Genomic DNA, 14,155 nt, shown 5'->3' on the forward strand with positions numbered 1-14,155 from the left:
GTCCCTCCTCCCTTAGACCCAGGGGTCCAGGCCCCTCCTCCCTCAGACCCAGGAGTCCGGGCTCCCAGGTGCACGTAGGGACAAGGTGCTCCTTCCTGGAAGCTGGGGTCAGGGGTCACCAGGGGCAGGCTGTGGGGGGTGGAAGAATGTGTGTGGGACGGCAGGTGAGGAGGAAGAGGGAGGGGCAGCCTGCAGCCTCGGGGACCTGGGAGATGTGGGTTAAAAGGAAGCACCCGGGCTGGTGGGGGGAAGGCCAGCCTCTTGCAGGGAGGCCCGAAGCCAGCAGCCCTTGACGCCCCGGCCCCACAGCCCCTACCTTGTCTGCTCTGTCCCGCCTGCCTCTTCCTCTTCCTCCTCCTGTCCGTCTGTCTGTCTGTCTCTCTCTCTCTCTCTCCCGTTCCCAGGCATCCTTGCTGCTTTGCCAGTTCCTTTACCCCCTTCAGCTCCCCGTGTCTCCGCCTCCGCCTGCCCCTGACATGCACTGCCCCTGGGCCGGGAGGCAGCGGCCCCCAGCAGGTAAGACCACGGCACCGCACCCCAGAATCTAAACGTGCTGGCCCTGGGCCCCAGGCGAGCCCAGAGCCGAGGTGCAGAGCAAGATGCTTGGGGAGGAAGGATGTCAGGGGCCCCTGGGGCCTGGCCTCCCTCTCTGTGCCTAGGCAGGCAGACAGACGCCACCGAGAGGAGGGGCAGAGAAAGACTGAACAGGGGGCCCCTGGGACCTGCAGGGGCCACGCTGGGGTCTCCCAGGCACCCATCTTCCAGGGATCCTCAGCTGGGGGCGGGGGTGTAGGAGATGAGAAATCCGGAGGCTAGATAAAGATCAGCAGTCAGGGGTCAGGGAGGCCTGGGGCAGGCCAGGCCGAGGGGAGGCGGCGGGGGCGGAGGAGGGAGGAGGGGGAGGGGCCTGCGTGGGGCCTGAGCAGGGGCCTGATGGAGCACTTGGCTTCCCCTCCCAGGACCGGCCATGAAGATGCTGATGGCAGCTCTGGTCCTCACGGCAGCAGCAGGTGGGAAAGGGGCGGTGGGGGATGGGGAAGTCTGGGGACAGGGTGGTGGTGGGGAGTGAGGGTTGCTGATAGGGCAGAGACTGGAACTGGAAAATGGGAGCCACACAGGTGTGGAGGGGCACGTGAGTTTGGAACGAGGCAGAAGCGGGATTCTAGGTGAGAGACGGGGGATGCAGACGGGGAGAAGGGGGTGGGAGGTGGCGGGCGGCCAAGATGGGGGAGAGAGAGGGAGGACGGGGCTGGCTTTGGGGGTGGTGCTGGCCACAGCTGGGCGTGGGGATGGAGACCATCTGGAGGATCAGGGCAGGACCGGGTGCACACCTGCTCTCCCTGACGCCGGCCCCCCTCCCCTTGTCCCTCCCGCAGTCCAGGCCGCGAGGAAGGACAAGGTGCTGTCTGGCGGGCCCTGCGAGCGGATGTCGCACCCCTACCAGGCCGCCCTCTACAACGCCGGCCGCCTGCTCTGCGGCGGGGTCCTCGTCCACCCGTCCTGGGTGCTCACGGCCGCGCACTGCCAGAAACCGTAAGTTGCCACACCGCGGGCGGGCGGGCGGGCGGGCGGACGGACGGACGGACGGAGGGTCAGGGAGTGGTGGCAATTAGAGGTCTTGCAGGCTTCAGGCACGGGCTGGCACGCACTTATCCCCCTCCCCTCCCCGGCCCAGCGCCAGGCCATCTGATAACCAGTCTCATTTGGCCAATCGTTAATTGAGCAGTAAATGTGGGCCAGGCGGCCCTGTGGGGCCCCGGGGACCGAGCTGAGCCGCGAAGCAAACCAGCAGAACCGCCGCTCCGAAGAGCTGGCCGTCTCCCCGGGGGAGGCAGCGTGCAGGGAGGGCCCAGCGTGCAGGGAGGGAGAGATGGGGGGGGGGAGGGCGGGGAGGCAGGGAGGGTTAGTTCTCAGTGCAGGGAGAAGTGAAACCTGCACCGGAGGGTTTGAATCCGGGAAGCAGCAAGATGTGCTTTCATGGTCCAAAGCAATCTGGCTGCCTTGTGGGACGTGCACTGGGCAAGAGGAGGTGAAGGGGTGCATGAGGAGGCCCGGGCCACCGTCCCTTAGGTATTAGGGTTAGGGCTAGGGTTAGGGTTAGGGTTAGGGTTAGGGTTTAGGGTTAGGGTTTAGGGTTAGGGTTAGGGTTAGAGTTAGGGTTAGGGTTAGGGTTTAGGGTTAGGGTTAGGGGTTAGGTTAGGATTGTTAGGGTTAGGGGTTAGGGTTCGGTTTAGGGCTAGGGTTAGGGTTTAGGGTTAAGGTTAGGGTTTAGGGATAGGGTTAGTGTTAGGGTTAGGGGTTAGGGTTAAGGTTAGGGGCTAGAGTTAGGGTTAGGGCTAGAGGTTAAGGTTAGGGGTTAGGGGTTAGGGTGGGGTTAGGGTTAGGGGTTAGGGTTAGGGGTTAGAGTTAGGGTGAGGGTTTAGGGTTAGGGTTCGGGGTTAGAGGTTAGAGTTAGGTGTTAGGGTTAAGGTTAGGGTTGAGGTTAGGGTTAGGGTTTGGGTTAGGGTTAGAGTTAGGGATTAGGGTTAGAGGTAAGGGGTTAGGGGTAGGGTTAGGATTAGCGGTTAGGGTTAAGGGTTAGGGGTTAGGGGTTTTGGGTTAGGGTTAGGGTTAGGCATTAGGGTTAGAGGTTAGGGTAGGTGTAGGGGTTAAGGTTAGGATTGGTGTTGGGGTTGGGGTTAGGGTTAGGTTACAGTTATGGTTACGGTTATGGTTACTGTTAGGGTTAGGGTTAGGTTTGGCGCCATAAGATGCTGGCTGGGGCCAGGATGCTGGCTGGTGGGGGGGGGTTGATGCAAGCCCTAACCGGTTTGACTCAGTAGATAGAGCATCAGCCTGCGGACTGAAGAGTCTCAGGTTCAATTCTGGTCAAGGGCATGTACCCTGGTTGCAGGCACACCCCCAGTGGGGAGTGTGCAGGAGGCAGCTGATCGATGTTTCTCTCCCATCCATGTTTCTAACTCTCTATCCCTCTCCCTTCCTCTCTGGGATTAGAAACCTTGGGGTCATTTTGAGACGAAGCCGGCAGGACTTGGTGGTGTGGGATGGGAGGGGAAGAGAGCCAGCCAGGCTGGCTCCAAGGATTTGGCCTGGACTGCGGGGCAGTTGTGTCTTTGGCTGCGTCGTCGTAGTCAGAGAAGAGGGATTGAGAAGCAGCTTGGATGGGGGGAGGGGAGCACCAAGCTCTTTTGCTTTTGCCAAGGTGAGTCTGGGAGACCGGGGACATGCCCAGGACAGATGCCAGGTCAGAGCGGAAGGTACAGATGCAGGTGGCGTCTGCCGGCAGACAGGTAGCATTTAAAGGCACGGCACCTGATGAGATCACCCAGAAAGTGGGCCGGATAGAGGAGCGGAGAGGGCCTGGGACACATCCCCAGGGTGCAAAAAGCCACGTGTTAGAGCAGTGGTTCTCCATCTTCCTAATGCCACAGCCCTTTAATACAGTTCCTCCTGCTGTGGTGACCCCCAAACATACAATTATTTTCATTGCTACTTCATAACTGTAATTATGAATCATAATGTAATTATCTGTGTTTTCCGATGGTCTTAAGCTCTACAGCAGCGGTTCTCAACGTGTGGTAACTAGCAGGGTCGCCTAAGACCATCGGAAAACACAGATTATTTACATTATGATTCATAATTACAGTTATGAAGTAGCAAGGAAAATAACTTTATGGTTGGGGGTCACCACAACATGAGGAACTGTATTAAAGTGTCTAGGCATGCCCTAACCGGTTTGGCTCAGTGGATAGAGCGTCGGCCTGCAGACTGAACAGTCCCAAGTTCGATTCCGGTCAAGGGCATGTACCTTGGTTGCTGGCACATCCCCAGTAGGAGGTGTGCAGGTGTCCGCTGATTAATGTTTCTCTCTCATCGATGTTTCTAACTCTCTCTCCCTCTCCCTTCCTCTCTGTAAAAAGTCAATAAAATATGTTAATAAATAAATAATAAATAAAGGGTTGTGGCCTTAGGAAGGTTGAGAACCACTGCGTTCGATGAACAAACAGCTGTTGAGCGCTGACGACTGGCCAGGTGCCCAGTGAGGCAGGGACATTCCATGTCCACAGGAAGGGCCTGTAGGCCCCATTTTGGCTGCTCTGTTGACTAATGAGTTTGCCGACAACTGGTCTAGAGCCGTGGGCGGCAAACCGCGGCTCCCGAGCCACATGCAGTTCTTTGGCCCCTTGAGTGTGTGGCTCTTCCCACAAAATACCATGGCCTGGGCGAGTCTATGTTGAAAAAGTGGCATTAGAAGAAGTTTAAGTTTTAAAAACGTGGCTCTCCAGAGAAATTTCAATCGTTGTCCTGTTGATGGTTTGCCGACCCCTGGTTAGCACCTCGACATCCGCCAACGGTGGCTCCCTAAAACCACGTGAATGAAGACTGGATGAAACCCCAAATCCACGGGGCATGCTCCAGGCGCTCCGTGGTTGCCTGTGGCCAGTGGCCCCCGGGTCACGTCGCACAGATACGTCCTCATCCTCGCAGACGGTTCTGTCTGTCGGGCACTGAGGCAGTTTTGGGAGGAGGGACAGTAAGACAGGTAGATACGTAACAGCACCTACATTATCCACAGAAGAATAATGATAGGTCTTTCTGGCGGAGAAGAAAACAGGAGCGGGAGATAAGGACTACCTGTTGGGGTGGATATTTACATCTTAATTGGGTTGCAGGGAAGGCCTCCGATTGAGGAGGTCACCTGTGAAGTAAGTGAGGGAGGGAAGAACCATGCAGACATCTGGGGGGCGGGGGGGGGGGGGGGGGAAATAGTTGCTGGCTGAGGGAGCAGCCAGGGCACAGGCCCTGGGACGGGAGGATGGCTGTTGTGTTCAAGGAAAGGCAGGGAGACCAGTGTGGCCAGAGAAGAAAGAGAGAGGGGGCGGGGGGAGGGAAAGGGAGGAGATCCCTGTGAGGTGACAGGGAGGACCATGTTGGCCCTGGTGAGGACTTTGGTCTCTCCTCAGAGTGAGTGGGGAGTCATCGGAGAATTCTCAGCAGGCCAAGGACAGGACCAACGTATGTTGTTAAAACACCTATGGCTGCCCTAACCCATTTGGCTCAGTGGATAGAGCGTCAGCCTGCGGACTCAAGGGTCCCAGGTTTGATTCCGGTCAAGGGCACATACCTTGGTTGCAGGCACATCCCCAGTAGGGGGTGTGCAGGAGGCAGCTGATCGATGTTTCTCTCTCATCAATGTTTCTGGCTCTCTATCCCTCTCCCTTCCTCTCTGTAAAAAATATATTAAAAAAAAAAAAGAAGAAGAAGAAGAAGAAGAAGAAGAAGAAGAAGAAGAAGTCTCCAAATTTATGCTGGAAGGATAGCATCCTCCTTTGCTGAGCTGGGAAGATGGAAGGAAACAGGCCAGATAGTTCCTGGGGCACCAGGCTGCCCCCCGTCCCATCACCACCCCATCTGGAGTCTCAGCCTCTGCCCAGAGGTTCCAGGTGCAACCCCGCCCTTCTCCTCTTTCCCAGGAACCTACAGGTCTACCTGGGGAAGCACAACATTTACGAGCGAGAGAGCTTCCAGGAGCAGAGCTCGGTGGTCCAGACCGTGGTCCACCCTGGCTTCAACGCCGGCACACACGACCAGGACATCATGCTACTACGCCTGAAGCACCCGGCCAACATCTCGGACCGCATCCGGCCCCTGGCCCTGGAGAGGGACTGCTCGGCCAACCGCACCAGCTGCCAGATCCTGGGCTGGGGCAAGACTGCCAGTGGTCAGTAAGACAGGGACAATGGGGAGGCGGGCCAGTGGGCCAAAGGGGGGAGGGTCAAAGGTGAAGGTGGTCCCATGGTGAGGACCCATGGGGCAGTGTGTCGCTGGGTGAAAGGTCAAAGCGGAGGGAAGACAAATATGGAAGTTGGGCTAAATGAGTGAATAGCCAGTGGGAGAAAGTAGACCAGTGGGTGAATGGTAATGGCTGGGTGGGCCATAAGGTGATGGGTCAGTGAGGAGGAGGAGGACCAATGGGGAGACGCCAATCGGAAAAGAGTCCAGTTGTCTAAAGGGACCAATCAGGCTGCACTGATGATCAAGAAGGGGTAAGTGGAGGAGGGACTAATGGAAGAAAAGAGATGAATAAGGCAGGAGAGCCAGCTGAAGGGTGTGAATTGACAGAGTGGATGGCCAGAGAGAGCTAATGGGGGCGGGACCATGGGGGAAGAGTGAATAGTCTAACAGAGTCACTAGAAGAAAAAAGAAGTCCAGTAAATCAGCGGGAACCATTGACCTGTAAGTGAAGGGCCAAAAAAGAAGGTCCCCTATTGGATGAAGGGCCAACGGAAAGGTAGAGCCATTTAGGAAAGGACCAATGAGGGAGATGGACCATTGGATGTAGGGCCAATAGGAAGGGAGAGCCATGTAGGAAAGGACCAATGAGGGAGGTGGGTGGACCATTGGATGAAGGGCCAATAGGAAGGGAGAGCCAATGGGCAAAGAAGGGTCCAGTTAGGAAATGTCTAATGGTCCAGTGATGACCAACCAGGATGAACCAATGAGCAAGAATGGTCCAGTGAAGGACAAAGGAGTGTGACAGGGGCAGTCACTCATAGAGGAAGCTTCTGGAGGTCAGCTGGAACTACTGGAGAAGGTGGGACCCGTGGAGGAGAGAGAAGCGGAGGCAGGACCTAGAAAGAAAGGAAAAGTCGACAGGAAATGAGGACTCCTGGAAAAGGGAGGGACTGATGAGGAAGACAAGCCAACGGGAGGGAAGAGTGGCATAATGAGGGACCTATCAAGAGTCAAGGCCAATGGCGATGGGTTTTAAGAACAAGAGACAAATGGGGAGAAGGGAACCAGTGCGGGATGGGGGCCAGCAGAGGAGGGAGGAATGGTAGGGCTGATAGGGCTCGGATGGTAGCTGGGGAAGATGTGGGAAGGATGGCTCCTGAAGTGAGCCACTGTCTCTCTCTCTCTCTCTCTCTCTCTCTCATCAGGTGTGTTTCCTAACACCATCCAGTGTGCAGATGTCCACCTGGTACCTCGTGAGGACTGTGAGCGGGCCTACCCCGGCCAGATCACCGAGAACATGGTGTGTGCCGGGGACGAGAAGTACGGGAAGGATTCCTGCCAGGTGAGGCCCATGGCGGGACCCGCCAGTTACACAGCAAAGGACAGAGACACGAAAACACAGACAGAGACAGGAAGGGAGAGACACACACAGAGACCTTAACTGGGCTTTACAGAGACGTTGAGGCATGAAAAGGGTGAGAGAGCCCTGGCTGGTTTGGCTCAGTGGATAGAGCGCCGGCCTGCAGACTGAAGGGTCCCAGGTTTGATTCCGGTCAAGGGCACATGCCCGGGTTGTGGGCTCGGTCCCCTGGTGGAGGCGTGCAGGAGGCAACCAATCAATGATTCTCTCTCATCATTGATGTTTCTATCTCTCTCTCCCTTCCTTTCTGAAATCAATAAAAAATATTTTTTATTGCATTTTTACAAAGTAGAAGAGAGAGGGATAGAGTCAGAAACATGAATGAGAGAGAAACATTGATCAGCTGCCTCCTGCACACTCTCCACTGGGGATGTGCCTGCAACCAAGATGCATGCCCTTGACCGGAATCGAACCTGGGACCCTTCAGTCCGCAGGCCGACGCTCTATCCATTGAGCCAAACTGGTTAGGGCAAAAAATTATTTTTATATATATATATATATATATATATATATATATATATATATATATATATATAAAAGAAAAGGGTGAGAGACGTAATTCACACTCAGAGACACATCCAGCAAAGACGGGAAATGCCACCAGGGATGGAGATGGAGAGGGAGAGAGCAAGAACCAGAGAGACACCATAAAGAGGCAGATGGCATGAGGGCATGTCCTTCCTCAAACAGAGCCCACAGGTCCTGCTCAGACACGGCCACGCTGGAGGGGGACCCTAGCTGGGGAGAGAAGGGGCTCCATCCCCAAATACCTTTCACTTGGGTTTCCTCCACTGTGGTCCACTGAGTCTCTCCACCTTATTCCAAAACTTAGCTTTGAAGGACCTGAGCCAGCCAAGGAGAAGATGAATAATACACAGTGAATTGGGTGACACAGTGAAGAGAAAGGACATCTCTCTCTGCCTTCCTCTGTCCCTCCACCTGTTGGATTCTGTTCTGTTCTTAACCTTTATTCTTTTTCATACACACACACACACACACACACACGCACACACACACACATATATATATATACTGTATATACACTGAGTATCCAGACTATGATGAGCTCTGAACACGTAATAATCTGGCCATTCAGTGTGTATTCTATATAATAAAAGGCTAATATGCAAATCATATATCCTATATAATAAAAGGCTAATATGCAAATTGTATATCCTATATAATAAAAAGTTAATATGCAAATAAAACCCCTTGACCAGGAGTTCAAACAGCAGGCAGGCCAATTGCCCATGTCCCCTCCCTTTGGACAGGCTGGCCAGACCCCACCCATGCATGAATTTATGCACTGGGTGTTTACATATATATATATATATATATATATATATATATATATATATATATATATATAATCTCACCCCTCACTATATATATATATATAGTGAGGGGTGAGATTATTATGCTTTCAGAGGTCATAATAATCTGGCCACTCAGTGTGTATATACACTAGAGGCCCAGTGCATAAGATTCATGCACTGAACGATGCATGGGTTCCTCAGCCTAGACTGCACCCTCTCACAGTCTGGGACCCCTCAGGGATGTCTGACTCCAGGCTTAGGCCCGATCCCTGCCAGCAGTCAGACATCCCTCTCGTGGTCCAGGGCTCCCACATAGCAGGACTGCTCACCCCTTACTGGTGGCCTGCAGCAGAGGCAGGAGTGGCTCCCACCACCCGCTCTGCGCTCACCAGGTGTGAGCAATGAGGGCAGCTCCTGCACTGAGCATCTGCCCCCTGGTGGTCATGGTGAGTCATAGCAATCGGTCTTTCCACCGTTTGGTCATTTTTGCATATTAGGGTTTTAGTATATAGAATATATTATTGATATCAGAGAGGAAGAGAAAGGGAGAGAGAGAGAGAAACATCAATGATGAGAGAGAATCATTGATTGGCTGCCTCCTGCATGCGACACACTGGGGATCAAGCCCACAACCCAGGCATGCACCCTTGTCTGGAATCGAACCCGGGACCCTTCAGTCCACAGGCCAACCAATGCTCTATCCACTGAGCCAAACTAGCAAGGGTTATTTCTTTTTCTTTCTCTTTCTCTCTGTGTCTGTTTCTCCGTGCTCCTGAGTTTCCCTCGGTGTCTCTATTTCCCTGTGTGTGACTGTGTGTGTGTGTGTGTGTGTGTGTGTGTGTGTATGTCTGTCCCCGAGTATTTCTCTCCATCTCTGGGTGTCTCTCCCTTTCTACATGTCCGAGTCCACTCCCGTTTCCCTGTCTTTCTCTCCCTGTATTACTGACTCTCCCTTTTTCCCCCCCCGAAGGGCGATTCCGGGGGCCCCCTGGTGTGTGGAGACCATCTCCGAGGCCTGGTATCCTGGGGCAACGTCCCCTGCGGATCCAAGGAGAAGCCGGGGGTCTACACCAACGTCTGCAGATATAACCAGTGGGTCCGGAGAACCATTTGGGCCAACGCCTTCTCAAAGGTGGCATCCAACCCTTGACCTCAGCCCCTACTCACCGCCTCTAAAATATCTCTGATCAAGACCACACCTCCTCCTCCCGCTCCTGTCCAGAGTCAATCCTTAACGCTTCCTTCTGCCTGGTTTGACCCCAACCCCGTCCCTGGGGCTGGGGGTGACCCAGGCTGAGGTCTTGCCCCCACCACTAAGAGAAAAAAGGAACCCCGCTTCTGAGCATCCGTCCCTCCGGATCATCCCAGGGGCATGTTGTCTCCCGGAAGAGGGGTAGTCACACGCCTGGAGAAACCCGATCCCAAGTGGAATCCCAGCTCTTTCTCTTGCTACCCTTACAGAAACAGGATGATAACAGTACGCTCCACGTAACTCAGGGGCCGCAGCTGGGAGGGTTCAAGGTCTCGAACTCGGGAAACGCGGGCACCGGGGCCTGCCTGCTGAATAAAGAGTAAATGTTGCTGAAACCGGTGTGGCTCAGTGGATAGAGCGTCCACTTGCAGACTGAAGGCTTCTGGGTTCGATTCCGATCAAGAGCATGTATATTGGTTGTGGGCACATCCCCAGTAGAGGGTGTGCAAGAGGCAGCTGGTCGATGTTTCTCTCTCATCAATGTTTCTAACTTTCTATCCCTCTCCCTTCCTCTCTGTAAAAAAGCAATAAAATATATTTTAAAAAAAAAAAAAGAGTATGTGTCATTGCTGGTGACACGTTTTGCTTTTCTGCTGCCCCGGGACCCAGCTATGCTCAGTTCTTTTAAGCAGCCTCACGGAATTGGGCGGGTCATCCTCCAGGGTCCATGAGAGACGGTGCCAGGCCTTGAATGCCCAGCGGAAGACGTGGGCCTTGGCCCTGAGGGCCCTGAGAGGAGGAAGGACGGGGTCAGATCTGGGTATTGGAACAATCTCACGGGGGTGCTTTTGAGGTGGGGGGAACGGGCAGGGAGGAGGAGGCCCTCAAAAATATGAGGGGAGCCGAAACCAGTGTGGCTCCGTGAATAGAGAGTCGGCATGCGGACTGAACGGTCCCAGGTTCGATCCTGGTCAAGGGCATGTACCTTGGTTGTGGGCACATCCCCAGGGAGGGGCATGGAGGAAGCAGCTGATTGATGTTTCTAACTCTCTGTCCCCCTCTCTCTCTTCCTCTCTGTAAATATATATATATATATATATATATATATATATATATATATATATATATATATATATAATTGATTTTTTTTACAGAGAGGAAGGGAGAGGGATAGAGAGTTAGAAACATCGATCAGCTGTAACCCCCCACCCCCACATACCCCCCACTGGGGATGAGCCCGAAACCATGGTACATGCCCCTGACCGGGATCGAAATGGGACCCTTCAGTCCGCAGGCCGACGCTCTATCCACTGAGCCAAACTGGTTTCAGCAATAAAATGTATTTTTTTAAAAATGAGGGGAGCAGACAAACAGAGCTGAGTGAGGGCCCAGGCTTCCCATGCTCTCTGGGGAATCCATCAACCCCCACCATGCATGACCCCATCGGTGTACACCCCTCTGTCCCCAACCCCAGGCCCAGACCTGTCCTCAGGGAAGCGTCCTTCTCTTACACCCTCCGCGGCCGCATCTCTGAGGAAGACAAACCAACACGTATGTCACATGTCCTCCCAGGATATGAGTGGGACAGGTGGTAGCACCCCAGAGAGAGGCACTGGAGGCGGCCAATCAATGACCCTCTCTCATCATTGATGTCTATCTCCCTCCCCCTTCCTCTTGGAAATCAATAGACAAATATAATTTTATGTTGAAATAGTCCCTGCATGGGGCTGGGGTGAGGAGCGGAGAAATACTCAGGAACAAAGAGAGTATGAGAAATGATAATTCATTGCCCTAACCGGTTTGGCTCAGTAGATAGAGCGTCGGCCTGCGGACTGAAAGGTCCCGGGTTTGATTCCGGTCAAGGGCACATCCCCAGTGGGGGGTGTGCAGGAAGCAGCTGATCGATGTTTCTCTCCCATCGATGTTTCTAGCTCTCTATTTCTCTCCCTTCCACTCTGTAAAAAAATCAATAAAACATATTTTAAAAAAAAGAAACGATAATTCAAGTGATACTAGAAATACACTTAAAAGAACCCAAAATGAGACAAGCCATACTGGTTATGCTGAGAGGCAAATGCATCAGTCTGTAGTGAGTTTCTTTCTGGGCCACCGGTTCTTTTGAGGCCCAATTTCAATGTCAAACAGTTCCTTGTGTGTACATGTCAGCCATGGTATTTCAGTTCTGGATGGTGGACAAATGGTGGTTATCGCTTGTCTCATTTTTTATTCCTATAAGTGTATTTTTAGTATCACATGATCTCACTCATCTAGGGGAAATAATGACCAGCATAAACAGATGAACAAAAACAGACTCAGAGCTGGGACCAGTTTGGCTCAGTGGATAGAGCGGAAAAAAAAAAAAACCAGACTCAGAGGCAGGTAAGCATCAATGAGACTGCCAAACCTCAGAGGGAAGGGTGGGGTAAGAGGGAGAGATCAGCTAAAGGACTTATGTGCATACATATGAGCCTAACCAGTGGTCACGGACAACAGGGGAGTGGGGGCATGCGTGGGGAGGGGTTTGGGATGGGAATGGGGGGATGAGGACAAATATGTGATACCTAAATCAATAAAGAAATTTAAAAAAAAAAAAAGAAATGATAATCCATTTGTTTTACACATATTGAAGACAACCCTATTTTGCCCAGAGTGGAATGAGATTGGAAGTTATTAAACTAAGTGACTGAACCATAGGGGACATTCAAAATCAATTCTATCTCTCTCTCTATATATATATATTTTTTTTTTTTTAATTCTCACCCAAGGATATATTTTTATTTAGAGAGAGAGAGAGAGAGAAAGTGAGAGAGAGAGAGAGAGAATCATCTATGTGAGACAGAAACATCGGTTGGTTGCCTCTCGTACACACCCCAACTGGGTATCTGCCCTGACCAGGAATGGAACCTGCGACCTTCCCAAGGTACAGGAGGGCTCTTCAACTCCCTGAGCCACCAGCTGGGGCAACCCCATGTCATTCTCGCTAGAAGAGAGATGTGGTCCCAAGACAGAGGGGCTGTATAAGAAGAACAGAGTCCCTCAGCTCCAAAGAGCTTTAGAGTTGGAGAAACAAACATTACACGTCTTAAGAGCCAAGGAAATGTGAAATTTTAAAAAAATACATTTTATTGATTCTTTTACAGAGAGGAAGAGAGAGGGATAGAGTTAGAAACATCGATGAGAGAGAAACATCGATCAGTTGCCCCCCTAGCACACCCCCGACGGAGGATGTGCCTGCAACCAAGGTACATGCCCATGACCGGAATCGAACCTGGGACCCTTCAGTCCGCAGGCCGACGCTCTATTCACTGAGCCAAACCCGTGAGGGCGAGAATGTGAAATGTTTTCAAAGGGGTGCAATAGGAAGTGGTTGTTGGCTTTTTTTTTTTTTTTTTTTTTACAGAGAGGAAGGGAGAGGAATAGAGAGTTAGAAACATCGATGAGAGAGAAACATCCATCAGCTGCCTCCTGCACACCCCCCACTGGGAATGTGCCCGCAACCAAGGTACATGCCCTTGACCGGAATCAAACCCAGGGCCTTTCAATCTGCAGACCAACGCTCTATTTACTGAGCCAAACCAGTTTCAGCTGGTGGTTGACTTTTACAAGGTGAGGACAGGGAAATATTGAGTCCTGGGAAGGGACTGGGCCTGCTTTAACCAACCCCTTCTGCAAGTTATAAAGGGGTCACCAGGAGGAACCCAATTAATGTCCAGGCCACAATAGCAATAAACACTGGGCACATGCAGTATGCTGTTCTAAAGGACCGTATCTACTGACTCATGTAATCCTCACAGCAAGCATTATGTTCCCTAATTACAGAGAGGGAAGCTGAGGCTTAGAGAGGCTCCAGGGATAGCCCAAAGGCTTACAGATAACTAGAGGCCCAGCACACGAAATTGGTGCATGGGGGACGGGGTCTCTCAGCCCAGCCTGCACCCTCTCCAATCCGGGACCCCTTCGGGGTGGGGCCTAAACCAGCAGTTGGACATCTCTCTCGCAATCCAGGACTGCTGGCTTCTAACCACTTGCCTGCCTGCCTGCCTGCCTGCCTGATCACTCATAAACACTCGCCTGCCTGCCTGATCACCCCTAACTTGCCTCCCTGCCAGACTAATCACCTCCTAACTGACTCCCTGCTGGCCTGGCCACCCTCTAACTGCACCCCCTGCTGTCCTGCTTACCCCCTAACTGCCCCCCCTGCTGTCCTGGTTACCCCCTAACTGCCCCTCCCTCCTGGCCTGGTCACCCCCTAACTGCCCCCCTGCCGGCCTGGTCACCCCCTGTCCAGAAGGAAGTCTGATATCTAGAAGATGTCTGGTTGACCCAGTCTAATTAGCATATTACCCTTTTATTAGTATAGTACCCTTTTATTAGTATATATATATATATGTGTGTATATATATATATATATATATATATATTTTTTTTTTTTTTTTTTTTTTTTTTTTTAATTTGCAGGCTCAACTTAAGAAACTAAGAAAGGACTAGGTT

The 14,155-nt window shown here is 52.5% G+C and overlaps 1 protein-coding gene and 1 long non-coding RNA gene across 2 annotated transcripts; both read left to right on the forward strand.

The window, feature by feature from the left end:
* The first annotated feature begins 457 nt into the window (after nucleotides 1-457).
* Nucleotides 458-9,945, forward strand: KLK6 (kallikrein related peptidase 6). Its single transcript, XM_045578890.1, has 6 exons — nucleotides 458-516; nucleotides 960-1,001; nucleotides 1,371-1,533; nucleotides 5,475-5,722; nucleotides 6,942-7,078; nucleotides 9,443-9,945. Exons 1-6 carry the CDS (start codon nucleotides 477-479, stop codon nucleotides 9,620-9,622), a joined length of 810 nt encoding a protein of 269 aa, XP_045434846.1. The 5' UTR covers nucleotides 458-476; the 3' UTR covers nucleotides 9,623-9,945.
* Nucleotides 1,887-2,787, forward strand: LOC118714923. The gene is made up of 2 exons (XR_004986719.1): nucleotides 1,887-2,061; nucleotides 2,736-2,787. It is a non-coding gene; the product is annotated as an uncharacterized LOC118714923 (long non-coding RNA).
* Nucleotides 9,946-14,155: the final 4,210 nt, after the last annotated feature.

This window comes from Pipistrellus kuhlii, unplaced genomic scaffold (assembly GCF_014108245.1).
Source record: "Pipistrellus kuhlii isolate mPipKuh1 unplaced genomic scaffold, mPipKuh1.p scaffold_m20_p_108, whole genome shotgun sequence".
In the NCBI taxonomy this organism is placed as follows: Eukaryota; Metazoa; Chordata; class Mammalia; order Chiroptera; family Vespertilionidae; genus Pipistrellus; species Pipistrellus kuhlii.

Excerpts from the sequence above, each read along its gene's own strand:
- KLK6 (XM_045578890.1), top strand. The coding sequence starts at position 477 with ATGCACTGCCCCTGGGCCGGGAGGCAGCGGCCCCCAGCAG. Across the intron at positions 1,534-5,474 it reads GCCGCGCACTGCCAGAAACC|GAACCTACAGGTCTACCTGG; the intron begins GTAAGTTGCCAC and ends CCTCTTTCCCAG. Across the intron at positions 5,723-6,941 it reads CTGGGGCAAGACTGCCAGTG|GTGTGTTTCCTAACACCATC; the intron begins GTCAGTAAGACA and ends CTCTCTCATCAG.